The sequence below is a fragment of the Salvelinus namaycush genome, chromosome 14 (genome assembly GCF_016432855.1).
Source record: "Salvelinus namaycush isolate Seneca chromosome 14, SaNama_1.0, whole genome shotgun sequence".
Classification (NCBI taxonomy): domain Eukaryota; kingdom Metazoa; phylum Chordata; class Actinopteri; order Salmoniformes; family Salmonidae; genus Salvelinus; species Salvelinus namaycush.
The window spans coordinates 15,550,273-15,577,843 of NC_052320.1; the positions used below are offsets into that span (position 1 = coordinate 15,550,273).

At 50.7% G+C, this 27,571-nt stretch overlaps 1 protein-coding gene across 1 annotated transcript in view; it reads right to left on the bottom strand.

Moving 5' to 3' along the window:
* The window catches only part of LOC120059630 (rho guanine nucleotide exchange factor 40-like), a 151,618-nt gene extending 135,130 nt beyond the window's left edge, over window positions 1-16,488 (bottom strand). The window contains exon 1 of the mRNA XM_039008755.1: window positions 16,411-16,488. Coding sequence (XP_038864683.1) covers window positions 16,411-16,488 — 78 coding nt within the window. The remainder of the gene's footprint in view (window positions 1-16,410) is intronic.
* Window positions 16,489-27,571: the final 11,083 nt, after the last annotated feature.

The window sequence follows — 27,571 nt, forward strand, 5'->3', positions numbered from 1 at the left end:
CCAAAGGTGCGGACTCCGACCGCACAACCTGAAATAGAAAAGGGGAGGGTCCGGGGTGGGCCCCATCATGGCGGCGGCTCGGGTGCGGGACGTGGCCCCCACTCCACCATTGTCAATACCCGCTTTGGTAGCCTCCTCCAAATGGCCACCCTCCAAATTAACCCCACTGGACTAAGGGGCAGTACCGGACTAAGGGGCAGCACCGGACTAAGGGGCAGCACCAGACTGAGGGGCAATACCGGACTGAGGGGCAATACCGGAATGAGGGGCAACACCAGAATGAGGGACAACACCAGAATGAGGGGCAACACCAGAATGAGGGGCAACTCCGAAGTGAAGTGCAGCTCCGGACTGAGGGGCAGCACCGGACTAGATGGCGGATCCTGGCTGGCTGGCGGCGGCGGATCCTGGCTGGCTGGCGGCGGCGGATCCTGGCTGGCTGGCGGCTCTGGCGGATCCTGGCTGGCTGGCGGCTCTGGCGGATCCTGGCTGGATGACGGCTCTGGCTGGTCATGGCTGGATGACGGCTCTGGCTGGTCATGGCTGGATGACGGCTCTGGCTGGTCATGGCTGGATGACGGCTCTGGCTGGTCATGGCTGGATGACGGCTCTGGCTGGTCATGGCTGGATGACGGCTCTGGCTGGTCATGGCTGGATGACGGCTCTGGCTGGTCATGGCTGGATGACGGCTCTGGCTGGTCATGGCTGGATGACGGCTCTGGCTGGTCATGGCTGGATGACGGCTCTGGCTGGTCATGGCTCGCTGACGGCTCTGGCTGGTCATGGCTCGCTGACGGCTCTGGCTGGTCATGGCTCGCTGACGGCTCTGGCTGGTCATGGCTCGCTGACGGCTCTGGCTGGTCATGGCTCGCTGACGGATCTGGCTGCTCATGGCTGGCTGACGGATCTGGCTGCTCATGGCTGGCTGACGGATCTGGCTGCTCATGGCTGGCTGACGGATCTGGCTGCTCATGGCTGGCGGAAGGCTCTGGCTGATCCTGTCTGGCGGAAGGCTCTGGCTGATCCTGTCTGGCGGAAGGCTCTGGCTGATCCTGTCTGGCGGAAGGCTCTGGCTGATCCTGTCTGGCGGAAGGCTCTGGCTGATCCTGTCTGGCGGAAGGCTTTGGCTGCTCCTGTCTGGCGGAAGGCTCTAGCGGCTCCTGTCTGGCGGACGGCTCTGAAGGCTCATGGCAGACGGGCGGCTTTGCAGGCTCAGTACAGACGGGCGGCTTTGAATACTCAGTACAGACGGGCAGTTCATGCGGCGCTTGGCAGACGGACAGTTCAGACGGCGTTGGGCAGACGGGCAGTTCAGGCGCCGTTGGGCAGACGGGCAGTTCAGGCGCCGTTGGGCAGACGGCAGACTCTGGCCGGCTGAGACGCACTGTAGGCCTGGTGCGTGGTGCCGGAACTGGAGGTACCGGGCTGAGGACACGCATCTCAGGGCTAGTGCGGGGAGAAGGAACAGGGCACACTGAGTTCTCGAGGCGCACTATAGGACTGGTGCGTGGTACCGGGACTGGTGGTACCGGGCTGAGGGCACGCACCTCAGGGCGAGTGCGGGGAGAAGGATCAGTGCGTACAGGGCTCTGGAGAAGCACATGAGGCTTGGTGCGTGGTGCCGGAACTGGTGGTACCGGACTAGAGACACTCACCTCAAGGCTAGTGCGGGGAGCAGGAACAGGGCACACTGGACTCTCAAGGCGTACTATAGGCCTGGTGCGTGGTACCGGCACTGGTGGTACCGGGCTGAGGGCACGCACATCAGGGCGAGTACAGGGAGAAGGAACAGTGCGTACAGGGCTCTGGAGACGCACATGAGGCTTGGTGCGTGGTGCCGGAACTGGAGGCACTGGGCTGGAGACACGCACCACAGGGAGAGTGCGTGGAGCAGGAACAGGGCACACTGGACTCTCAAGGCGTACTATAGGCCTGGTGCGTGGTACCGGCACTGGTGGTACCGGGCTGAGGGCACGCACCTCAGGGCGAGTGCGGGGAGAAGGAACAGTGCGTACAGGACTCTGGAGACGCACAGGAGGTTTTGTGCGTGCTGTAGGTACTGTCTTCACCAGACGGCTAGCACGCACCTCAGGACGAGTATGGAGAGCTGTTCCTGGTGACATTAACTCACCAACACGTTCGTTAGGACGGATGCCGTGCCTCATGCACCAAACCAATACATCCCTCATAACTCTCTCCTCCAATTTCTCCATTAACTCCTTTACTGTCTCTGCGTCGCTCACCTCCAAATCCGCCCTCACCGGCTCCCTACGGTAAGCAGGAGGAGTTGGCTCACGTCTCCCGACTGACCCAACTAAACTACCCGAGAGCCCCCCCCCCCAAGAAATTTTTGGGTTTGACTTACGGGCTTCCAGCCTTGTTTCCGTGCTGCCTCCTCATATCGCCGCCTCTCTGCTTTCGCTGCCTCCAGCTCAGCTTTGGGGCGGCGATATTCTCCTGGTTGAGCCCAGGGTCCCTTTCCGTCCAATATTTCCTCCCAAGTCCACGAGTCCTGGTTCCTCTCACGCTGCTTGATCCATGGTAGGTGGGGTGTTCTGTCACGATCGTCTTCGTGAGAGAGAGAGGACCAAGGCGCAGCGCGTGAAAAATACATCTTCTTTAATGAAGGAAAAAACAACCACTTACAAAATGAACAAAACAAACGATCGTGAAGCTAAACAGAACTAAGTGCACAACTGCAACATAGAACATAGACATAGACAACACCCCACAAAATCCTACTGCCTATGGCTGCCTTAAATATGGCTCCCAATCAGAGACAATGAATGACAGCTGTCTCTGATTGAGAACCAATCTAGGCAGCCATAGACATAACTAGACAACACTACTCTACTCTGCCCCATACACATACAACACCCCTAGACATTACAAAAACACATACCTTCCCCATGTCACACCCTGACCTAACTAAAAAACATAAAGAAAACAAAGAATACTAAGGCCAGGGCGTGACAGTACCCCCCCCCCCCCCAAAGGTGCGGACTCCGACCGCACAACCTGAAATAGAAAAGGGGAGGGTCCGGGGTGGGCCCCATCATGGCGGCGGCTCGGGTGCGGGACGTGGCCCCCACTCCACCATTGTCAATACCCGCTTTGGTAGCCTCCTCCAAATGGCCACCCTCCAAATTAACCCCACTGGACTAAGGGGCAGCACCGGACTAAGGGGCAGCACCGGACTAAGGGGCAGCACCGGACTGAGGGGCAATACCGGAATGAGGGGCAACACCAGAATGAGGGACAACACCAGAATGAGGGGCAACACCAGAATGAGGGGCAACTCCGAAGTGAAGTGCAGCTCCGGACTGAGGGGCAGCACCGGACTAGATGGCGGATCCTGGCTGGCTGGCGACGGCGGATCCTGGCTGGCTGGCGGCTCTGGCGGATCCTGGCTGGCTGGCGGCTCTGGCGGATCCTGGCTGGCTGGCGGCTCTGGCGGATCCTGGCTGGATGACGGCTCTGGCTGGTCATGGCTGGATGACGGCTCTGGCTGGTCATGGCTGGATGACGGCTCTGGCTGGTCATGGCTGGATGACGGCTCTGGCTGGTCATGGCTGGATGACGGCTCTGGCTGGTCATGGCTGGATGACGGCTCTGGCTGGTCATGGCTGGATGACGGCTCTGGCTGGTCATGGCTGGATGACGGCTCTGGCTGGTCATGGCTGGATGACGGCTCTGGCTGGTCATGGCTCGCTGACGGCTCTGGCTGGTCATGGCTCGCTGACGGCTCTGGCTGGTCATGGCTCGCTGACGGCTCTGGCTGGTCATGGCTCGCTGACGGCTCTGGCTGGTCATGGCTCGCTGACGGATCTGGCTGCTCATGGCTGGCTGACGGATCTGGCTGCTCATGGCTGGCTGACGGATCTGGCTGCTCATGGCTGGCTGACGGATCTGGCTGCTCATGGCTGGCGGAAGGCTCTGGCTGATCCTGTCTGGCGGAAGGCTCTGGCTGATCCTGTCTGGCGGAAGGCTCTGGCTGATCCTGTCTGGCGGAAGGCTCTGGCTGATCCTGTCTGGCGGAAGGCTCTGGCTGATCCTGTCTGGCGGAAGGCTCTGGCTGATCCTGTCTGGCGGAAGGCTCTGGCTGATCCTGTCTGGCGGAAGGCTTTGGCTGCTCCTGTCTGGCGGAAGGCTCTAGCGGCTCCTGTCTGGCGGAAGGCTCTAGCGGCTCCTGTCTGGCGGACGGCTCTGAAGGCTCATGGCAGACGGGCGGCTTTGCAGGCTCAGTACAGACGGGCGGCTTTGAATACTCAGTACAGACGGGCAGTTCATGCGGCGCTTGGCAGACGGACAGTTCAGACAGCGTTGGGCAGACGGGCAGTTCAGGCGCCGTTGGGCAGACGGGCAGTTCAGGCGCCGTTGGGCAGACGGGCAGTTCAGGCGCCGTTTGGCAGACGGGCAGTTCAGGCGCCGTTTGGCAGACGGGCAGTTCAGGCGCCGTTGGGCAGACGGGCAGTTCAGGCGCCGTTGGGCAGACGGCAGACTCTGGCCGGCTGAGACGCACTGTAGGCCTGGTGCGTGGTGCCGGAACTGGAGGTACCGGGCTGAGGACACGCATCTCAGGGCTAGTGCGGGGAGAAGGAACAGGGCACACTGAGTTCTCGAGGCGCACTATAGGACTGGTGCGTGGTACCGGGACTGGTGGTACCGGGCTGAGGGCACGCACCTCAGGGCGAGTGCGGGGAGAAGGATCAGTGCGTACAGGGCTCTGGAGAAGCACATGAGGCTTGGTGCGTGGTGCCGGAACTGGTGGTACCGGACTAGAGACACGCACCTCAAGGCTAGTGCGGGGAGCAGGAACAGGGCACACTGGACTCTCAAGGCGTACTATAGGCCTGGTGCGTGGTACCGGCACTGGTGGTACCGGGCTGAGGGCACGCACATCAGGGCGAGTACAGGGAGAAGGAACAGTGCGTACAGGGCTCTGGAGACGCACATGAGGCTTGGTGCGTGGTGCCGGAACTGGAGGCACTGGGCTGGAGACACGCACCACAGGGAGAGTGCGTGGAGCAGGAACAGGGCACACTGGACTCTCAAGGCGTACTATAGGCCTGGTGCGTGGTACCAGAACTGGAGGTACCGGGCTGAGGGCACGCACCTCAGGGCGAGTGCGGGGAGCTGTTCCCGGTGACATTAACTCACCAACACGTTCGTTAGGACGGATGCCGTGCCTCATGCACCAAACCAATACATCCCTCATAACTCTCTCCTCCAATTTCTCCATTAACTCCTTTACTGTCTCTGCGTCGCTCACCTCCAAATCCGCCCTCACCGGCTCCCTACGGTAAGCAGGAGGAGTTGGCTCACGTCTCCCGACTGACCCAACTAAACTACCCGAGAGCCCCCCCCCCCAAGACATTTTTGGGTTTGACTTACGGGCTTCCAGCCTTGTTTCCGTGCTGCCTCCTCATATCGCCGCCTCTCTGCTTTCGCTGCCTCCAGCTCAGCTTTGGGGCCGCGATATTCTCCTGGTTGAGCCCAGGGTCCCTTTCCGTCCAATATTTCCTCCCAAGTCCACGAGTCCTGGTTCCTCTCACGCTGCTTGATCCATGGTAGGTGGGGTGTTCTGTCACGATCGTCTTCGTGAGAGAGAGAGGACCAAGGCGCAGCGCGTGAAAAATACATCTTCTTTAATGAAGGAAAAAACAACCACTTACAAAATGAACAAAACAAACGATCGTGAAGCTAAACAGAACTAAGTGCACAACTGCAACATAGAACATAGACATAGACAACACCCCACAAAATCCTACTGCCTATGGCTGCCTTAAATATGGCTCCCAATCAGAGACAATGAATGACAGCTGTCTCTGATTGAGAACCAATCTAGGCAGCCATAGACATAACTAGACAACACTACTCTAATCTGCCCCATACACATACAACACCCCTAGACATTACAAAAACACATACCTTCCCCATGTCACACCCTGACCTAACTAAAAAACATAAAGAAAACAAAGAATACTAAGGCCAGGGCGTGACAAACAGTTATGGAGGTAAATAACAGTTATGGAGGTAAATAACAGTTATGGAGGTATATAACAGTTATGGAGGTAAATAACAGTTATGGATTCATATAACAGTTATGGAGGTAAATAACAGTTATGGAGGTATATAACAGTTATGGATTTATATAACAGTTATGGAGGTATATAACAGTCATGGAGCTATATAACAGTTATGGAGGCATATAACAGGTATGTATGTATATAACAGTTATGGAGGTATATAACAGTTATAGATATATATAACAGTTATGGAGGTTTATAACAGTTATGTATGTATATAACAGTTATGGAGATATATAACAGTTATGTATGTATATAACAGTTATGGAGATATATAACAGTTATGGAGGTATATAACAGTTATGGAGGTATATAACAGTTATGGATTTATATAACAGTAATGTTGGTATATAACAGTTATGGATTTATATAACAGTTATGGATTTATATAACAGTTATGGAGGTATATAACAGTTATAGATTTATATAACAGTTATGGAGGTATATAACAGTTATGTATGTATATAACAGTTATAGATATATATAACAGTTATGTATGTATATAACAGTTATGTATGTATATAACAGTTATGGAGATATATAACAGTTATGGATTTATATAACAGTTATGGAGGTATATAACAGTTATAGATTTATATAACAGTTATGGAGGTATATAACAGTTATGGAGGTATTTAACAGTTATGTAGCTATATAACAGTTTTGGAGGTAAATAACAGTTATGGAGGTATATAACAGTTATGGAGGTATTTAACAGTTATGTATGTATATAACAGTTATGGAGCTATATAACAGTTATGGAGCTATATAACAATTATGTATGTATATAACAGTTATGTATGTATATAACAGTTATGGAGCTATATAACAGTTATGGAGGTAAATAACAGTTATGTATGTATATAACAGTTATGGAGTTAAGTAACAGTTATGGAGGTAAATAACAGTTATGTATGTATATAACAGTTATGGAGCTATATAACAGTTATGGAGGTCTATAACAGTTATGGAGGTCTATAACAGTTATGGAGGTATATAACAGTTATGGAGGTAAATAACAGTTATGTATGTATATAACAGTTATGGAGGTAAATAACAGTTATGGAGTTAAGTAACAGTTATGGAGGTAAATAACAGTTATGGAGGTAAATAACAGTTATGTATGTATATAACAGTTGTGGAGGTATATAACAGTTATGGAGGTATATAACAGTTATGGAGCTATATAACAGTTATGGAGGTCTATAACAGTTATGGAGGTATATAACAGTTATGGAGGTAAATAACAGTTATGTATGTATATAACAGTTATGGAGGTAAATAACAGTTATGGAGTTAAGTAACAGTTATGGAGATAAATAACAGTTATGGAGGTAAATAACAGTTATGGAGTTAAGTAACAGTTATGGAGATAAATAACAGTTATGGAGGTAAATAACAGTTATGGAGGTAAATAACAGTTATGGAGGTAAATAACAGTTATGGAGGTATATAACAGTATTGGAGGTAAATAACAGTTATGGAGGTACTGTATATAAAAACAGCAGCAGAAGTGCCAATACCAGTCCTTTTATTTGTTGAACAATCATTTCGAGAGCTGCTTGAGGATTTATCACCGAGCCCTAACTGTTCTTACAGCAAATATTGCAATTCAGAGCACAAAGCTCATCACAAGGAAAGCTTGTTGTTTATTAGATGGTGTAGTATCATCAGCAGAGCAGACCTCATTATTGAAGGACTTTTCTGTGTGGTGTAAGGAGCCCATTAGTTCATTAGCCAAATCAATATACTCATTATTGTTTGTTAGTGAATCTATTTTAAATGATAATGGACTCTGAGTGGACACAATGTACTTCCCTCATTGCTACACAGACAAACTTCCCTTGTTACTGCTGATTTGAATCATACTGATTCTATTAGCACTGATTTTTTAATACATGTCGTCATAGAGATTCACATCTGAAGCGCTAAGGGCATAAAAGTTAATGATGTACCATATGTTAGATTAGGTGTTTGGGTGAGCTTTAGCCCAGACAGCTTAAGTACCGTATTTGCTTTTATTTCCGTCAGTAAAAAAGGTACTGTGTTTAGTGTGATGAAGTGCTAACGGGGAGATCATGACCTCTGACCCACAGAAACAGATTAAATAGATATAACAGCAAAAGATGAACGGCACATTTATTCCAGGCCATAAGATGAGGGCAGGCCCCATAGAGGTTTGTGGATCTCTCTAATGCTAAACCCCAAAAGCCCTTCTGCTTGATCATTGATCAGCAGTGTGTTCAGAGCGCTGTCCTGGGTCCTGCCCTCTAGTGCTGCTCAATAGACAGCTGGGATCTCTCTTTGTGCTGCTTAGAGCCTGGTGCTATGGCTTTGGGTCAATGGCTCGACTCTAGCGACTCAAAGTATTTCTGGAAATGTTTAATTAATTTGAGGCAGGGGGTAAAGGAAAGGAAGAGAGAAAGTAATGAAAGAGGGGAGCTTCAGTGCTATAGTACGGATGGGAGGGGAGAGGAGAGGAGAGGAGAGGAGAGGAGAGGAGAGGAGAGGAGAGGAGAGGAGAGGAGAGGAGAGGAGAGGAGAGGAGAGGAGAGGAGAGGAGAGGAGAGGAGAGGAGAGGAGAGGAGAGGAGAGGAGAGCTGAGATCTCCTCCTTGGAGCACCAGCAGCTCCGATTAATCAGAAAGCCATTTGTGATGCCGCATTAAACCCTCCAATGTCTAAAACGTGATAAATGATAATTACCAAAGAGAAATCGATGATGATCGCCTCACTATTAATGGTCCCACTGCAGAAGGAGCATCCGTCGATGTAGAGGTCTGGCAAGACAAGCCTCACTGGCAGGATACTAGGACTAATTTAAGACTAACCTAGTGTCAGATGATTCACATTAATTTAATCACCAGGGAGGGGGAAAAGGGAAGTTAAAGCAGCTTTTTTCTAATTGTTTATTTGTTATGATGGTCCTGCCTCTTCCTGTTTATCTCTACTAGGTGACATTAGCAAGCAGCAACTCAAATCATACATTATTGCATCATTGTCACGTCCTGACCATAGTTCTTATGTGTTTTGCTTGTTTAGTGTTGGTCAGGACGTGAGCTGGGTGGGAATTCTATGTTGTGTGTCTAGTTTGTCTGTTTCTGTGTCCAGCCTAATATGGTTCTCAATCAGAGACAGCTGTCAATCGTTGTCCCTGATTGAGAATCATATATCGGTGGCTTGTTTTGTGTTGGGGATTGTGGGTGGTTGTTTCCTGTCTCTGTGTTTGTATTCTGCACCAGATAGGTCTGTATCGGTTTGCCACTTTTGTTATTTTGTATTTGTTTAGTGTTCACAGTAGTTTTGTTAATTAAACATGTTGAGCACTGGCTACGCTGCGTGTTGGTCCGATCCCTGTTTCACCCCCTCTTCTAGTGAAGAGAGGGAAGGCCGCCGTTACAGAACCACCCACCATAAGGCGAGTGCGGGGTGCTGGAACTGGAGGAAATAGACAGGTGGTCGGTTGACCCAGGGAGAGTGCCGGAGCCCGCCTGGGATTCGATGGAGCAATGTGCAGAGGGATACCGGCGAATGAGGTTAGCACGACGACGCGGTAAGAAGCCCGTGAAGAAACCCCAAAAATGTCTTGGGGGGGGGGGCTAAAGGATAGTGTGGCGAAGTCAGGTAGGAGACCTGCGCCCACTTCCCATGCTTACCGTGGAGAGCGGGAGTACGGGCAGACACCGTGTTATGCGGAAGAGCGCACGGTGTCTCCTGTACGTGTGCATAGCCCGGTGCGGGTTATTCCACCTCCCCGCACTGGCCGGGCTAGATTGAGCATTGAGCCAAGTGCCATGAAGCCGGCTCTACATATCTGGCCTCCAGTACGTCTCCTCGGGCCGGTGTACATGGCACCAACCTTACGCACGGTGTCCCCGGTTCGCCAACACAGCCCAGTGCGGGTTATTCCACCTCCCCGCACTGGACGGGCTACGGGGAGCATTCAACCAGGTAAGGTTGGGCAGGCTCGGTGCTCAAGGGAGCCAGTACGCCTGCACGGTCCGGTATATCCGGCGCCACCTTCCCGCCCCAGCCCAGTACCATCAGTGCCTACACCACGCACTAGGCTTCCTGTGCGTCTCCAGAGCCCTGTTCCTCCTCCACGCACTCTCCCTGTGGTGCGTGTCTCCAGCCCAGTACCACCAGTTCCGGCACCACGCACCAAGCCTCCTGTGCGTCTCCAGAGCCCTGTACGCACTGTTCCTTCTCCCCGCACTCGCCCTGAGGTGCGTGCCCTCAGTCCGGTACCACCAGTTCCGGCACCACGCACCAGGCCTATAGTGCGCTTTGAGAAACCAGTGTGCCCTGTTCCTGCTCCCCGCACTAGCCTTGAGGTGCGTGTCTCCAGTCCGGTGCCACAAGTTCCGGCACCACGCACCAGGCCTACTGTGCGCCTCAGCAGGTCAGAGTCGGCCGTCTGCCCAACCCCGCCTGCACTGCTCGTCTGCTCAACGCCGTCTGCACTGCTCGTCTGCCCAGCGCCGTCTGAGCTGCCTGCCTGCCCAGCGCCGTCTGAGCCATCCGTCTGCCCAGCGCCATCTGAGCCATCCGTCTGCCCAGCGCCTTCTGAGCCATCCGTCTGCACAGCGCCATCTGAGCCATCCGTCTGCCCAGCGCCATCTGAGCCATCCGTCTGCCCAGCGCCATCTGAGCCATCCGTCTGCCCAGCGCCATCTGAGCCATCCGTCTGCCCAGTGCCATCTGAGCCATCCGTCTGCCCAGCGCCATCTGAGCCGCCCGTCTGTCCCGAGCCATTAGAGCCGCCCGTCTGTCCCGAGCCGTCAGAGCCGTTCGTCAGTCAGGAGCCGCTAGAGCCGTCCGTCAGTCAGGAGCTGCCAGAGCCGCCAGCCAGTCAGGAGCTGCCAGAGCCGCCAGCCAGTCAGGGGCTGCCAGAGCCGCCAGCCAGTCAGGAGCTGCCAGAGCCGCCAGCCAGTCAGGAGCTGCCAGAGCCGCCAGCCAGTCAGGAGCTGCCAGAGCCGCCAGCCAGTCAGGAGCTGCCAGAGCCGCCAGCCAGTCAGGAGCTGCCAGAGCCGCCAGCCAGTCAGGAGCTGCCAGAGCCGCCAGCCAGTCATGAGCTGCCCTCCAGTCATGAGCTGCCCTCCAGTCATGAGCTGCCCTCCAGTCATGAGCTGCCCTCCAGTCATGAGCTGCCCTCCAGTCATGAGCTGCCTTCCAGTCATGAGCTGCCCTTCAGTCATGAGCTGCCCTTCAGTCATGAGCTGCCCTCCAGTCATGAGCTGCCCTCCAGTCATGAGCTGCCTGCCAGTCATGAGCTGCCTTCCAGTCATGAGCTGCCCTCCAGTCATGAGCTGCCTTCCAGTCAGGAGCTGCCTTCCAGTCATGAGCTGCCCTTCAGTCATGAGCTGCCCTTCAGTCATGAGCTGCCCTCCAGTCATGAGCTGCCTTCCAGTCATGAGCTGCATCTAGTCCGGAGCAACCATTCAGTCCGGAGCTGCCTCTCTGTCCGGAGCTTTCCTTCAGTCCGGAGTTGCCCCTCTGTCCTGAGCTACCTCTCTGTCCTGAGCTACCTCTCTGTCCTGAGCTACCCCTCTGTCCTGAGCTACCTCTCTGTCCTGAGTTGTCTATATTTAGGAGGGACCTTGGTGAAGGTTCCTGGACCATGGTCGGGGGCGAGGGTCGCCACTCAAAGGACGCTAAGGAGGGGGACAAAGACAGTGGTGGAGTGGTGTCCTCATCCACCGCCGGAGCCGCCACCGCGGACAGATGCCCACCCAGACCCTCCCCTTGAGTTTTAGGGGTGCGTTCGGAGTCCGCACCTCAGGGGGGGGGGGGGGGGTACTGTCACGTCCTGACCATAGTTCTTATGTGTTTTGCTTGTTTAGTGTTGGTCAGGACGTGAGCTGGGTGGGAATTCTATGTTGTGTGTCTAGTTTGTCTGTTTCTGTGTCCAGCCTAATATGGTTCTCAATCAGAGACAGCTGTCAATCGTTGTCCCTGATTGAGAATCATATATCGGTGGCTTGTTTTGTGTTGGGGATTGTGGGTGGTTGTTTCCTGTCTCTGTGTTTGTATTCTGCACCAGATAGGTCTGTATCGGTTTGCCACTTTTGTTATTTTGTATTTGTTTAGTGTTCACAGTAGTTTTGTTAATTAAACATGTTGAGCACTGGCTACGCTGCGTGTTGGTCCGATCCCTGTTTCACCCCCTCTTCTAGTGAAGAGAGGGAAGGCCGCCGTTACAATCATACAGTGAATATGACTATTAATTTATTATTAATGTGAGCGGTTGATGAGTCACCCAGCCCTACATACAGTGTACCATAGAGAGACCTACATATTACAGTACATGTAATTATACCATAGAGAGACTTACATATTACAGTACATGTAATTGTACCATAGAGAGACCTACATATTACAGTACATGTAATTATACCATAGAGAGACCTACATATTACAGTACATGTAATTATACCATAGAGAGACCTACATATTACAGTACATGTAATTATACCATAGAGAGACCTGCATATTACAGTACATGTAATTATACCATAGAGAGACCTACATATTACAGTACATGTAATTACACCATAGAGAGACCTACATATTACAGTACATGTAATTATACCATAGAGAGACCTACATATTACAGTACATGTAATTACACCATAGAGAGACCTACATATTACAGTACATGTAATTATACCATAGAGAGACCTACATATTACAGTACATGTAATTATACCATAGAGAGACCTACATATTACAGTACATGTAATTATACCATAGAGAGACCTGCATATTACAGTACATGTAATTGTACCATAGAGAGACCTACATATTACAGTACATGTAATTATACCATAGAGAGACCTGCATATTACAGTACATGTAATTATACCATAGAGAGACCTGCATATTACAGTACATGTAATTATACCATAGATGTCACGTTCCTGACCTGTTTTCTGTTGTTTTGTATGTGTTTAGTTGGTCAGGGCGTGAGTTGGGGTGGGTAGTCTATGTTATGTGTTTTCTATGTTGGGTTAATGTGTTGCCTGGTATGGTTCTCAATTAGAGGCAGGTGTTTGACGTTTCCTCTGATTGAGAACCATATTAAGGTAGGTTGTTCTCACTGTTTGTTTGTGGGTGATTGTTCCTGTGTCTGTGTATACCACATGGGACTGTTTCGTTTGTTCGTTCGTTTTAGGTAGTCTGTTCCTGTTCGTGCGTTCTTCATCTATATTATGTATTCATCACCCGCTGCGCCTTGGTCCGTTCATTCACCACAAGACGAACGTTACAGAATCACCCACCAAACCCGGATCAAGCAGCGGGTTAACGGGCAGCAGCGACAGCAGCAGTGGTACAAAGAGGAATGGACATGGGAGGAAATCCTAGACGGAGAAGGACCCTGGGCAGAGCCAGAGGAGTGTCGCCGCCCCAAAGCGGAGCTGGAGGCATCTAAAGCGGAGAGGCGGCATTAAGAGGCGCTAGCAAGGCAGAGCGGCTGGAAGCCCGAGAGGCTCACCCAAACATTTCTTGGGGGGGGGGGGGGGGGGGGGGGGGGCTAAAGGGGAGTGTGGCGAAGTCAGGTAGGAGACCTGCGCCAACTTCCCGGGCTTACCGTGGAGAGCGAGAGTACGGGCAGACACCGTGTTACGCAGTAGAGCGCATGGTGTCTCCTGTACGTGTGCATAGCCCGGTGCGGGTTATTCCACCTCCCCGCACTAGCCGGGCTAGATTGAGCATTGAGCCAAGTGCCATGAAGCCGGCTCTACATATCTGGCCTCCAGTACGTCTCCTCGGGCCGGTGTACCTGGCACCAGCCTTACGCATGGTGTCCCCGGTTCGCCAACACAGCCCAGTGCGGGTTACTCCACCTCCCCGCACTGGACGGGCTACGGGGAGCATTCAACCAGGTAAGGTTGGGCAGGCTCAGTGCTCAAGGGAGCCAGTACGCCTGCACGGTCCGGTATATCCGGCGCCACCTTCCCGCCCCAGCCCAGTACCATCAGTGCCTACCGTTCCGGCACCACGCATCAAGCCTCCTGTGCGTCTCCAGAGCCCTGTACGCACTGTTCCTTCTCCCCGCACTCGCCCTGAGGTGCGTGCCCTCAGCCCGGTACCACCAGTGCCGGTACCACGCACCAGGCCTATAGTGCGCTTTGAGAGTCCAGTGTGCCCTGTTCCTGCTCCCCGCACTAGCCTTGAGGTGCATGTCTCCAGTACGGTACCACCAGTTCCGGCACCACGCACCAGGCCTGCTGTGCGCCTCAGCAGGTCGGAGTCGGCCGTCTGCCCAACGCCGCCTGCACTGCTCGTCTGTCCAGCGCCGTCTGAGCTGCCTGCCTGCCCAGCGCCGTCTGAACTGCCTGCACTGCTCGTCTGCCCAACGCCACCTGCACTGCTCGTCTGCCCAACGCCGCCTGCACTGCTCGTCTGCCCAACGCCGCCTGCACTGCTCGTCTGCCCAACGCCGTCTGAGCCATCCGTCTGCCCAGCGCCGTCTGAGCCATCCGTCTGCCCAGCGCCGTCTGAGCCATCCGTCTGCCCAGCGCCGTCTGAGCCATCCGTCTGCCCAGCGCCGTCTGAGCCATCCGTCTGCCCAGCGCCGTCTGAGCCATCCGTCTGCCCAGCGCCATCTGAGCCATCCGTCTGCCCAGCGCCATCTGAGCCATCCGTCTGCCACGAGCCATTAGAGCCGCCCGTCTGTCCCGAGCCATTAGAGCCGCCCATCAGTCAGGAGCCGCCAGAGCCGTCCGTCAGTCAGGAGCCGCCAGAGCCGCCAGCCAGTCAGGAGCCGCCAGCCAGTCAGGAGCTGCCAGAGCCGCCAGCCAGTCAGGAGCTGCCAGAGCCGCCAGCCAGTCAGGAGCTGCCAGAGCCGCCAGCCAGTCAGGAGCTGCCAGAGCCGCCAGCCAGTCAGGAGCGGCCAGAGCCACCAGCCAGTCAGGAGCTGCCAGAGCCGCCAGCCAGTCAGGAGCTGCCAGAGCCGCCAGCCAGTCAGGAGCTGCCAGAGCCGCCAGCCAGTCAGGAGCTGCCAGAGCTGCCTTCCAGTCATGAGCTGCCTTCCAGTCATGAGCTGCCCTACAGTCATGAGATGCCCTCCAGTCATGAGCTGCCCTCCAGTCATGAGCTGCCCTCCAGTCATGAGCTGCCCTCCAGTCATGAGCTGCCCTCCAGTCATGAGCTGCCCCACAGTCATGAGCTGCCACTCAGTCCGGAGCTGCCCCACAGTCATGAGCTGCCACTCAGTCATGAGCTGCCACTCAGTCCGGAGCTGCCACTCAGTCCGGAGCTGCCACTCAGTCCGGAGCTGCCACTCAGTCCGGAGCTGCCACCCAGTCCGGAGCTGCCACCCAGTCGGGAGCTGCCACCCAGTCGGGAGCTGCCACTCAGTCCGGAGCTGCCCTACAGTCCGGAGCTGTCCTACAGACCGGAGCTGCCACTCAGTCCGGAGCTGCCACTCAGTCCGGAGCTGCCAGTAGTCCAGAGTTGTCCCTCTGTCCTAAGCTACCTCTCTGTCCGGAGCGATCTCTCTGTCCGGAGCGATCTCTCTGTCCGGAGCGATCTCTCTGTCCTGAGCTACCTCTCTGTCCTGAGCTACCTCTTTGTCCTAAGCTACCTCTCTGTCCTGAGTTGTCTCCTCTATTTAGGAGGGGCGTTGGTGAAGGTTCCTGGACCATGGTCGGGGGCGAGGGTCGCCACTCAAGGGACGCTAAGGAGGGGGACAAAGACAGTGGTGGAGTGGTGTCCTCGTCCACCGCCGGAGCCGCCACCGCGGACAGATGCCCACCCAGACCCTCCCCTTGAGTTTTAGGGGTGCGCCCGGAGTTCGCACCTTGAGGGGGGGGTTCTGTCACGTTCCTGACCTGTTTTCTGTTGTTTTGTATGTGTTTAGTTGGTCAGGGCGTGATTTGGGGTGGGTAGTCTATGTTATGTGTTTTCTATGTTGGGTTAATGTGTTGCCTGGTATGGTTCTCAATTAGAGGCAGGTGTTTGACGTTTCCTCTGATTGAGAACCATATTAAGGTAGGTTGTTCTCACTGTTTGTTTGTGGGTGATTGTTCCTGTGTCTGTGTATACCACATGGGACTGTTTCGTTTGTTCGTTCGTTTTAGGTAGTCTGTTCCTGTTCGTGCGTTCTTCGTCTATATTATGTATTCATCACCCGCTGCGCCTTGGTCCGTTCATTCACCACAAGACGAACGTTACAATAGAGAGACCTGCATATTACAGTACATGTAATTATACCATAGAGAGACCTGCATATTACAGTACATGTAATTGTACTAGACTGTATACATTATGACACCCAGCCCCTGAGGTCAACATTATACTTGTCTGTCACCTCTCACCCTTAGCCCTGTCACCACCCAAAAGGTCAAGGAGGCAGTGAGCTCCATGGCATTGACTGCCATCTCACTGGTAGCCATGTGTTTTCTCCCCCCTCACCACTCACATCTCCTGGGGATTAAATGCATATGTCACTGGCAATTTATGTTCAGCTCCGGGTGGCGTTATCACATGAATAAGTCATTTTGTGTGTGTGAACACTGCATAGTGCGTGTGTGCATGTGTAGGAGGGCGATCAGGTGTGACAGGACGACACCAAGGTGGTCTTTAATTATGCATGGAGTGACACAATTCCAGCTGATCTCTGTTTTGATTTTGGCTGCAGAGAGCGCTAACTTCCTGATGAAAGGGCTGTTTGAAATTAAAACATTTGTATGCATGAATTTTTGTACTGTATTTGATATTTTTGTCCATCTGTCTCTTAGTATCTTTCTTTGTATCAGTCTGTTCCTAACACATAGCCATGAATGCCTACTATACTACTACTACTTCTACTGTTTTGAGTGTAAATACAAAGATTAGTCAAGAATCAAGTGACATATTCCAATTACAAGTCCTACTGAAAGCATTCACAAGCTCAGGAGAAAGGGCGAGATAGAGAGATAGAGAGAATGAAAATGAGAATGAGAACGAGAGAGAGGGGGGAGGGAAAAGAGAGAGAGAGGGGAAGCGAGAGAGAGTGAAAGGAGAGAGAGAGGGAAAGGAGAGAGAGAGGGAAAGATTGAGAGAGAGAGACAGAGAGAGTAAGGGGAAGAGAGAGAGAGAGAGAGAGGTGAGAGAGAGAGAGAGAGAGAGAGAGAGAGAGAGAGAGGTGAGAGAGAGAGAGAGAGAGAGAGAGAGAGAGAGAGAGAGAGAGAGAGAGAGAGAGAGAGAGAGAGAAAATATATTTTGCGGAACCAATCAAATTTGGTTTTGAGGAAAACAATAGTACAGTGAGCTGGTTTGGGATTTTGAAAATCTTTGAAGTGAAAACATGTTTATATTGTTGTATGATAATGTAATAATGGCGTGGTGTGGTGAGCCAAGAGTTTTCTTTGTTGTAATGAAGTATTGCGGCTATGTTACACTGTAACACAATCACATCGTTATAAAGTGGCTGGGATTGGATATATCAATTGACATTGAATTTAAGAAATGAATGTGTCATGCTTCACCCTGTCAGTCCTTACAATAGACACTCAATGACAGTAGAGAGAGAGAGAGGGAAAAGAGAGCGAGAGAGGGAAGAGAGAGAGAGAGAGAGTGAGGGAAAGAGAGAGAGGGAAGAGAGAGAGAGAGAGTGAGGGAAAGAGAGAGAGGGAAAAGAGAGAGCGGGAGAGAGTGAGAACGAGAGAGGGAACATAGAGAGAGAGAGAGAGAGAGAAGTGAGAGAGAGAGAGAGAGAGGGTGGCAGGCTATAATACACTCCATCAATCTGGTAAATTAGTTTCCTTCCTAGCAGAGGGGACTCTGGGAAACGCTGCATGCTCCATGTTCATCACTCATAGAAGGTCCTTTTGCACTCATCCTGTCTGTCCATCTCCTCGTCCCTTCATTTCCTTATCCTGTTATGGAGTTAGTCAAATGATAGATATTTATGTCCTTCTGTCAGTTAGTCCCACTACTTATTCACTCATTGAAGTGCTGATTCACATTATGCTTTCTAAATAATTATATTTTTATATCAGGCTGAAAGAAAAAGGTAGATCTTTTGCGGAACCAATCAAATTTGGTTTTGAGGAAAACAATAGTACAGTGAGCTGGTTTGGGATTTTGAAAATCTTTGAAGTGAAAACATGTTTATATTGTTGTATGATAATGTAATAATGGCGTGGTGTGGTGAGCCAAGAGTTTTCTTTGTTGTAATGAAGTATTACGGCTATGTTACACTGTAACACAATCACATCGTTATAAAGTGGCTGGGATTGGATATATCAATTGACATTGCAATAGACACTCAATGACAGTAGAATGGATATTTGGAACTGATTTTTGGATTACTGTCACTCAAGGACAAAGGGTTTATGTTCGCCATAGAGTTGAATTGAATTTCAGCAGGCGCCTCAAAATGAATTTAATACCTGTTTTTTCTCATTATACAGGAGATATTACTTACAGTGTGGGCAGTTTGCACTGATTGAGACTGCAGTATAACGATGTGTTGGGGTTCAGTGTGTATGATGGAATGCTGCAATGTTGAAGAGCTGAAGGGACAGTACTCTGTGACCTTTCCTTAGACATATTTTGTGATGACTAGTCGTGTTGAGCAATGACATGGTGTTCTTTGTCTAAAATAGATGGTTGAGTAAAAGTGCTTGCTCTTTGGGGGAGAGAGATAGAAAGAGAGAGAGAGAGATAGGGGGAGAGAGAAAGAGAAAGAGAGGGAGAGAGAAAGAGGGAGAGAGAGAGATAGAGGGAGAGAGAGAGAGAGAGAGGGAGAGAGAAAGAGGGAGTCATACTAAAACAGGGGTGTCAAACTCATTTTTCCTTGGGGGGCATTCAGTTTTCAACGAGATCCGGAGGCAGCACTAAAAGGTTGTTATATTTCCTCGTCAACAAAATTTGAAAAATGTGTCCTCTATTTCCATTTTTGAGATTTTCCGCTACTCCCTGTAGGTCCGTTATGATTTCTGTTGTGATCTATTGTTTGTTGTTTTATTTGTTTATTTGACTCAAAACACCGGCAGACCAGATTGGACCTACATATACACACGAGGGGCCGTATGTTTGACACCCCTCTACTAAAGTGTCCTGGGTTTGAAAAGAAAGAATACTCAAAACTCTATAAAATGTCCTTGACTATTTCCTCTATGAGGGCTCTTGAAAAGATCTTCTGTTTCTTTTCATCTAACCAAGTGCAGTTATTCGTGCACATCCTGAGTCGTGCACGTGTTACTGTGTCGTAAAATGAAATCATTTTTGACATCTCACTTTCTCTCTCGTGCAGAAGTCAACGACATATCAGCAGTCATGGCAGTTTCCTCTTTTTATTTCACGAATTAGGTACATTAGGCTGAAAATATGGTGTTCTCTCTCTGCCTTGTCAGGTAGAGGAAAGGAAGAACCTCTTAAAGAAAAGCCATTAGCCAGCAAAATAAATGTTGTTATGTGATGCTAATCACTCTTTTCAAGTCAGCTGTATGCTGTAACAGAGGCTGCACCCACACAGATGAAGACGGTCCCTGCCAGTGTGTGTAGTCTACCTAGCTACTAATAATAATGTCTCTGTCTGTAGCTCACTCTTGCGGCCAGGATGACAAGTCCTCTCAGCGTCTCTGGAACCGGCTCAACTTTGCGGTGTGTGGTGTGTACGTACAACCCCACAGGGACTGCTCCTCAAGCTCTCTCAGACCACAGGGACTGCTCCTCAAGCTCTCTCAGACCACAGGGACTGCTCCTCAAGCTCTCTCAGACCACAGGGACTGCTCCTCAAGCTCTCTCAGACCACAGGGACTGCTCCTCAAGCTCTCTCAGACCACAGGGACTGCTCCTCAAGCTCTCTCCGACCACAGGGACTGCTCCTCAAGCTCTCTCAGAGCACAGGGACTGCTCCTCAAGCTCTCTCAGAGCACAGGGACTGCTCCTCAAGCTCTCTCAGAGCACAGGGACTGCTCCTCAAGCTCTCTCAGAGCACAGGGACTGCTCCTCAAGCTCTCTCAGACCACAGGGACTGCTCCTCAAGCTCTCTCAGACCACAGGGACTGCTCCTCAAGCTCTCTCAGACCACAGGGACTGCTCCTCAAGCTCTCTCAGAGCTGCCTGTGTCTCAATGCTGTGTTCTTTGAAAGTCTGGCTGGCCAGACGGAAGGAGGACAAAGCACATGATTCCCTGACGTCCCGTCAGAGTTCTTACAGAATCAGTTGGAGAGAACAGAAGACAGAGGCTGTCACTATCAGTCAGTATCACTGCCGTGACTCTTAGTTTCCCAAGTGACTAATGCTCTCTAAGATCCAAGGGACTTCACTGGGAGAGACACATCAATTTTAGTATGCATTACAATTTGGACATCAGCTCTTAACTTTGATAGGGCGATTTCAGGTCATTTAAAAAGTTTGTTAAGTGAATCAGATGCAACCTCAACATTCAACACATCACACAGTATTGGTATATTGAATTGTTGTTTGGTGTTCATTTACAGAGAGTTCCTCCTCTTGTGCAAAATGATGCAAGTCCTCCACTGTACCCTACATGCGCTGTGTTGGCAGGCATGTTGTGACTTTAATGGGGATAAAAGAGGAGTCAAGCTGGTATATTGTTAGGGAATGCTTTTGTACAGCAGGGCTAAGCACAGTAATTGTGTCTATGGGAATTACTAGTGGTGAGGATTATGTCGGCAGGCACGTTCTCCTTCCTGCTGGTGCTGCTGATACATGTCTCCAGTGGGGCATTCATTATGGAACACATTCTAATGCAAATGATGACAGAGGAGGATGCTTGGTGCTTGCTACCTTCAAACTAAACAAGTGTGTCTTTTTTATATCTAACGAGTGTAAAAATGTGTCATACTCAACTGTTTGGTTTGTGTGTCTTACCTCTGCCTACACAGCCACCTCATGTAGTACTACGACCATACAAACATGGGACACCAATAGTTCTCGTCATGGTTTGTCATCTATGCTGGGTTAAATCAATATCCGTCCAAGGCTCCGAGTTCCTACGACTCACTAGTCCTTTCACTGCATCATGTTCTGTATAGAAAGGCTGCTGGTGGACTCCCAGTAATTGTTGTGTCTCTAAAAGCTACTCTCCTCCTTTCAGCCTAGCTGCTCTTTCCCCCCTGCCTGCTCCAGCGCCTTCCTTGATCGAAATCTCTGAGCTTTATTTACTCTGAGGTCTGCTGTGAGCTCACAGAGAGCGTAGGCTGCTGTTTAACTTCACTGAGTGGAGAAATGGTACTGTGTATGCTTTGCTAACAGACTGTTAAAATCAGGTGTTGGAACATTCTCATCCCCCTGCTTTTTTATACAATGCTGTACACGTTGCCCTTGTCATGCAACATTGTTTGATTGTCACAGAAAGCAGCAGCAAGGTATTATACAGTATATCATGTTACAAATGCTGTAATATCAATGATAAGATTGATTAGATTGCAGCTTGTTATGTATGTGTATTATTTCTGTGTGACCCTGATGTCATCTTCCCAAATCGTCTTCAGTGTCCTGTCACAATAAGAGGCTTTGACTGAATACACAGACAGGCAGGACAGCCACCACACCACCCTTCTGATGTTGCTCCTCTGTCTGATCAGTGTTACTGAGGGACTGTTCTGTCAGAGAGGTCCCTGCCCCCTCCCTCCCTCTCTGCCTGGATACACATATGAGACTCTAATCCCTTTACACAAAGGGGAAGCAAAACTCCATATGAATTTCATCTGCCCGGGCCAATTGGACAGTGGTGGGACAGATGCTGTGTGGTCGTCCCTGATCTGTATTCCTCTGGGATTTACAGAGGTCTAGTCAGGCTGCTGCTTCTGCTACTGCTACTGCTGCTACTGCTACTGGGCAATCCACTCAATGTGAGACCCTGGACAGAGAGAGCTAGGTTATTACACTGTTACTGTACAGAGCTCTCTCGGGATAGTATGCCTTTAGTTAGCAATAGCAAATAGGTGCTTATTGGTTAGACTTGGACCTGAGGCCTAATTATCCTATTTCAGTATTCTAAGTAAAAGGTGTGCTAGTGGTTATATTCACCTTGCTAATGAGACCAGAGTGGTTTACTACGAATCTAGCTAGATGTACTCAGACATTTCTGAAGTTAGCTAGCTTCAGTTAGCTTCACATTCCAGCTCAGGCTTCATCCATGTTACGAAGGTGGATATTGATTGTGCACCCATCACTTACTCGAGCCTGCTCGAACCGGGCTTGAAATTACACATTCATGTTGCACATGGCTATTTGAACGCCAAACTCTTCATTGAAACAATGCTAAAACATCAATCCATGGGCGAGTCAGAGTCAGAGTCAGATTTTTGGTGAAATCAAAATGAAGGAAAAGTTATCAAATAGCAAAGTAAGCAGGCTATGTTGTGAAATAGGCTATGGGAAGTGCCATCTTTCTTTTCTTACGTATCGTTAATGCTCTCTTTGGTGTGCTTTATCAATCCACAAGCACCATTTTTCCCACTCTAATGGATAAAATAATTGTATTAAGTCATACAAAAGTTTTACTGTGCGTGAAGTTGCAAATGTATCCTATTATTACTAAATGTGTAATGTGATAGGAATCTGATTTTTATTGGTCCTCAACTTGCGGCTCAGACTCTTCCTTCAGGATAAATGGAGTTAGCTGTAACGTCCTGACCAGAGTTCTTATGTGTTTTGCTTGTTTAGTGTTGGTCAGGACGTGAGCTGGGTGGGAATTCTATGTTGTGTGTCTAGTTTGTCTGTTTCTGTGTCCAGCCTAATATGGTTCTCAATCAGAGGCAGCTGTCAATCGTTGTCCCTGATTGAGAATCATATATAGGAGGCTTGTTTTGTGTTGGGATTTTGTGGGTGATTGTTTCCTGTCTCTGTGTTTGTGTTCTGCACCAGATAGGTCTGTCTCGGTTTTCACATTTGTTATTTTGTATTTTGTATAGTGTTCACGTATTCGTCTCTTTGTTTATTAAATATGTTGAACACTAGCCGCGCTGCATTTTGGTCCTCTCCTTCACCAATGGAAGAAAACCGTTACAGAATCACCCACCAAACTAGGACCAAGCAGCGTGGCAACGGGCAGCAGCGACAGCAGCAGCAGCAGCGGGACCAGGAGAAATGGACTTGGGAGGACGTTTTGGACGGCAAGGGTTGCTACACATGGGAGGAGATCCTGGCTGGAAAGGATCGCCTCCCATGGGAACAGCTGGAGGCAGCTAGGAGAGCAGAGGCAACCGGAGAGAGGAACCGGCGTTATGAAGGTACGCGGCTAGCACGGAAACCCGAGAAGAAATCCCAAAAATGTCTTGGGGGGGCGGCTAAAGGGTAGTGTGGCGAAGTCAGGTAGGAGACCTGCGCCCACTTCTCATGCTTACCGTGAAGAGCGGGAGTACGGGCAGACACCGTGTTATGCGGAAGAGCGCACGGTGTCTCCTGTACGTGTGCATAGCCCGGTGCGGGTTATTCCACCTCCCCGCACTGGCCGGGCTAGATTGAGCGTTGAGCCAAGTGCCATGAAGCCGGCTCAACATATCTGGCCTCCAGTACGTCTCCTCGGGCCGGTGTACATGGCACCAGCCTTACGCATGGTGTCCCCGGTTCGCCTACACAGCCCAGTGCGGGTTATTCCACCTCCCCGCATTGGTCGGGCTACGGGGAGCATGCAACCAGGTAAGGTTGGGCAGGCTCAGTGCTCAAGGGAGCCAGTACGCCTGCACGGTCCGGTATATCCGGCGCCACCTTCCCGCCCCAGCCCAGTACCTCCAGTTCCAGCACCCCGCACTCTCCCTATGGTGCGTGTCTCCAGCCCAGTACCTCCATTTCCGGCACCACGCACCAAGCCTTCTGTGCGTCTCCAGAGCCCTGTACGCACTGTTCCTTCTCCCCGCACTCGCCCTGAGGTGCGTGCCCTCAGCCCGGTACCTCCAGTTCCGGTACCACGCACCAGGCCTATAGTGCGCCTCGAGAGTCCAGTGTGCCCTGTTCCCCGCACTAGCCTTGAGGTGCGTGTCTCCAGTCCGGTACCACCAGTTCCGGCACCACGCACCAGGCCTACTGTGCGCCTCAGCAGGTCAGAGTCGGCCGTCTGCCCAACGCCGCCTGCACTGCTCGTCTGCCCAGCGCCGTCTGAGCCATCCGTCTGCCCAGCGCCGTCTGAGCCATCCGTCTGCCCAGCGCCGTCTGAGCCATCCGTCTGCCCAGCGCCGTTAGAGCCGTCCGTCAGTCAAGAGCCGCTAGAGCCGTCCGTCAGTCAGGAGCCGCTAGAGCCGCCAGCCAGTCAGGAGCTGCCAGAGCCGCCAGCCAGTCAGGAGCTGCCAGAGCCGCCAGCCAGTCAGGAGCTGCCAGAGCCGCCAGCCAGTCGTGAGCTGCCCTCCAGTCATGAGCTGCCCTCCAGTCATGAGCTGCCCTCCAGTCATGAGCTGCCCTCCAGTCATGAGCTGCCCTCCAGTCATGAGCTGCCACTCAGTCCGGAGCTGCCATTAGTCCGGAGCTGCCTCTCTGTCCGGAGCTGCTTTTCAGTCCGGAGTTGACCCTCTGTCGTGAGCTACCTCTCTGTCGTGAGCTACCTCTCTGTCGTGAGCTACCTCTCTGTCTTGAGCTACCTCTCTGTCTTGAGCTACCTCTCTGTCTTGAGCTACCTCTCTGTCTTGAGCTACCTCTCTGTCCTGAGCTATCTCCTCTATCTAGGGGGGGCCTTGGTGAAGGTTCCTAGACCAAGGTCGGGGGCGAGGGTCGCCACTCAAAGGACGCTAAGGAGGGGGACAAAGACAGTGGTAGAGTGGTGTCCTCGTCCTGCGCCGGAGCCGCCACCGCGGACAGATGCCCACCCAGACCCTCCTCTTGAGTTTTAGGGGTGCGTTCGGAGTCCGCACCTCAGGAGGGGGGTACTGTAACGTCCTGACCAGAGTTCTTATGTGTTTTGCTTGTTTAGTGTTGGTCAGGACGTGAGCTGGGTGGGAATTCTATGTTGTGTGTCTAGTTTGTCTGTTTCTGTGTCCAGCCTAATATGGTTCTCAATCAGAGGCAGCTGTCAATCGTTGTCCCTGATTGAGAATCATATATAGGAGGCTTGTTTTGTGTTGGGATTTTGTGGGTGATTGTTTCCTGTCTCTGTGTTTGTGTTCTGCACCAGATAGGTCTGTCTCGGTTTTCACATTTGTTATTTTGTATTTTGTATAGTGTTCACGTATTCGTCTCTTTGTTTATTAAATATGTTGAACACTAGCCGCGCTGCATTTTGGTCCTCTCCTTCACCAATGGAAGAAAACCGTTACATTAGCCCTGAGTTAGCCTGCCCCGGAGCAGAGCGGTATACTACAAAGCAGCATCAATGAGTTAGATAAGCTTGAAATGGAGATGGTCTAATTTGGCTCCCGAGTGGTGCAGTGGTCTAAGACACTGCATCTCAGTGCAAGAGGTGTCACTGCAGTACTTGCTTCAAATCCAGGCTGCATCACATCCGGCCGTGATTGGGAGTCCCATAGGGCAGCGCACAATTGGCCCAGCGTCGCCCGGGTTTGGCTGGGGTAGGCTGTCATTGTAAATAAGAATTTGTTCTTAACTGACTTGCCTCGTTAAATAAAAGGTCAAATATAAAAATTGACTCAACAACTAAAAACATATATCTAAGTTTAGATTTCTTAATAAACCAGAAAATCAATAGTTATTTTGGGTTGTTTATCAAAGTTAGCTGGCTTTGTAGTATACCCCTCAGGTTAGTTCTGAAGGATTTGTTGCCATAGAAATGTATTTGGCTAAAAGGTGAGCCACTTTCATGTCACCGGCTATCCCAAGTTTAACTCAGAGTTGACCAAAGTTAGCTTGCTAACTCCTGTAACCGAATTCGTAATACATTATTCTGATTACATAACTGAAGGTCATTGCTTTCCTCCATCTTGGAGGAAGTCCAATTCAGAGGGACGGGTCAGTCAGAATTGGTCAAGATAAGACGGTATGGCATGACAATCAAATGGACAAATCTAATCATGCCAGCGAAGAATTAACCTAAATTGTTTGGTAAAATGGGTTAGGGATGCATAGGGACTCCATTAAGATGTTGTTGTGGCAGGGCATGGTGCCAGACAGCAGCAGATTAAGTTTAACTCTGATTAACTCTCAAACTGAACCCATTGTTACAGTGGAAACAGTTTTGGTTTGGCCTTTGCTTCCTATGTGTCCTGTTCTATGTCCTCCTTCCTAATTTTACTCCCAAATTTTGCTTCCAGAGGAGAATGAAGCGTTTCTTCCCACTAAGCTCCAGCCCCAGGGACTTTTCAACTCTAAAGCACTGACGGCATTGTAAATGAATGCTCTGCCAGCTACTACCCAATATCATGCAATAGATCCCGTAGGTCAAGCGAGTACACTGTAAGGCTAGCATGTTTCAGATCTGTAGACCCTTAGCAGTGTTGCTTAGCATGCCTCTCACAGCACAGCAGCACATGACTCCATAAGTTAATGCATGTGCCTTCTTTATTGAATGATGTGAATCTCATTTCGCCTTGAGACCATTACACTGTCAAAGTCATTGAGTCAGAAAGTGGTGTTTCAACACTCTTAGTCACTGTTGCCTTGTCTGTTGAGAGAGAGTTTTTCAGAAGGCTTTTTGTGCGGCGGGTCAGTGCTGGGGTGCTCTGTCTGTTCATCCAAATAAAATACAACTTGATTATTTCATGGAAAATTAGTGTCCTAGACTGTTTATGCTAGTCAACAAACAACGTGCGAGTTTCGGTGGCCTTACAGGTTCGTTACAAATTGGTGATGGTGGGATCAGCATGTCAACTAGCTAACAGCAACTCGCATGCTTGGCTACAGTACTGTAAGCTTAGATCTCTGGAGATTGATTGTGACTTTACATGGTGTTCATATAGTTGCAATGTGAAGCCGCTGTACTCGGCCTGGCCTCAACCCTCAAAGATTCCCATCTGATTCTGATCCCATTTCACATTTTCTTCTTCAACTGAGTCCCACAGATGTTAACCCATGCATACAGTAGTATAGTATGGATTTTTGTAGTCAGGCAATGTTTAGTAGCTGGCATGTGATGTTACTATAATTAAAGCAAGCAGGAGAAGGAAAAAGACGCCAGCAGCAGTACAGTGAGGATGGTAAGTTAATTGCTGTGAGGAAACACACAGCCTTTCCCCTAATTCCACTAAAGTACATGCAGTACTAAACGAAGGAGAGGGGAGAGCTGCATGTGCGTGGGGATTGCCTTAATGGGCAAAGCGTTGATGAGCGTCCTATAAATGCCAAATGCTACTCGCTCTGAATGTTTCAACATGACTTAGCATTTTAAAACGTCTCCCATGCCGTAACAATGAGAGTTGTTGGCTTTGGATAGAGACCTGCATGCCACCACACAGTCCCCACTGTTCCTATGCAGGCAAGTGTCTTTAAACCTGAAGGCAACTGTTTCAAAGGCTTCTGCCTGGTAACTCAAAGCCAGGGTTGTATGACTGTAGTGCTTGCTATAACCCATGCAGGTGAGTAGGTTCCCCTGGCTGGATATCCCTCTGCACTGTTAATCAGGCCTTCTGTCATTCT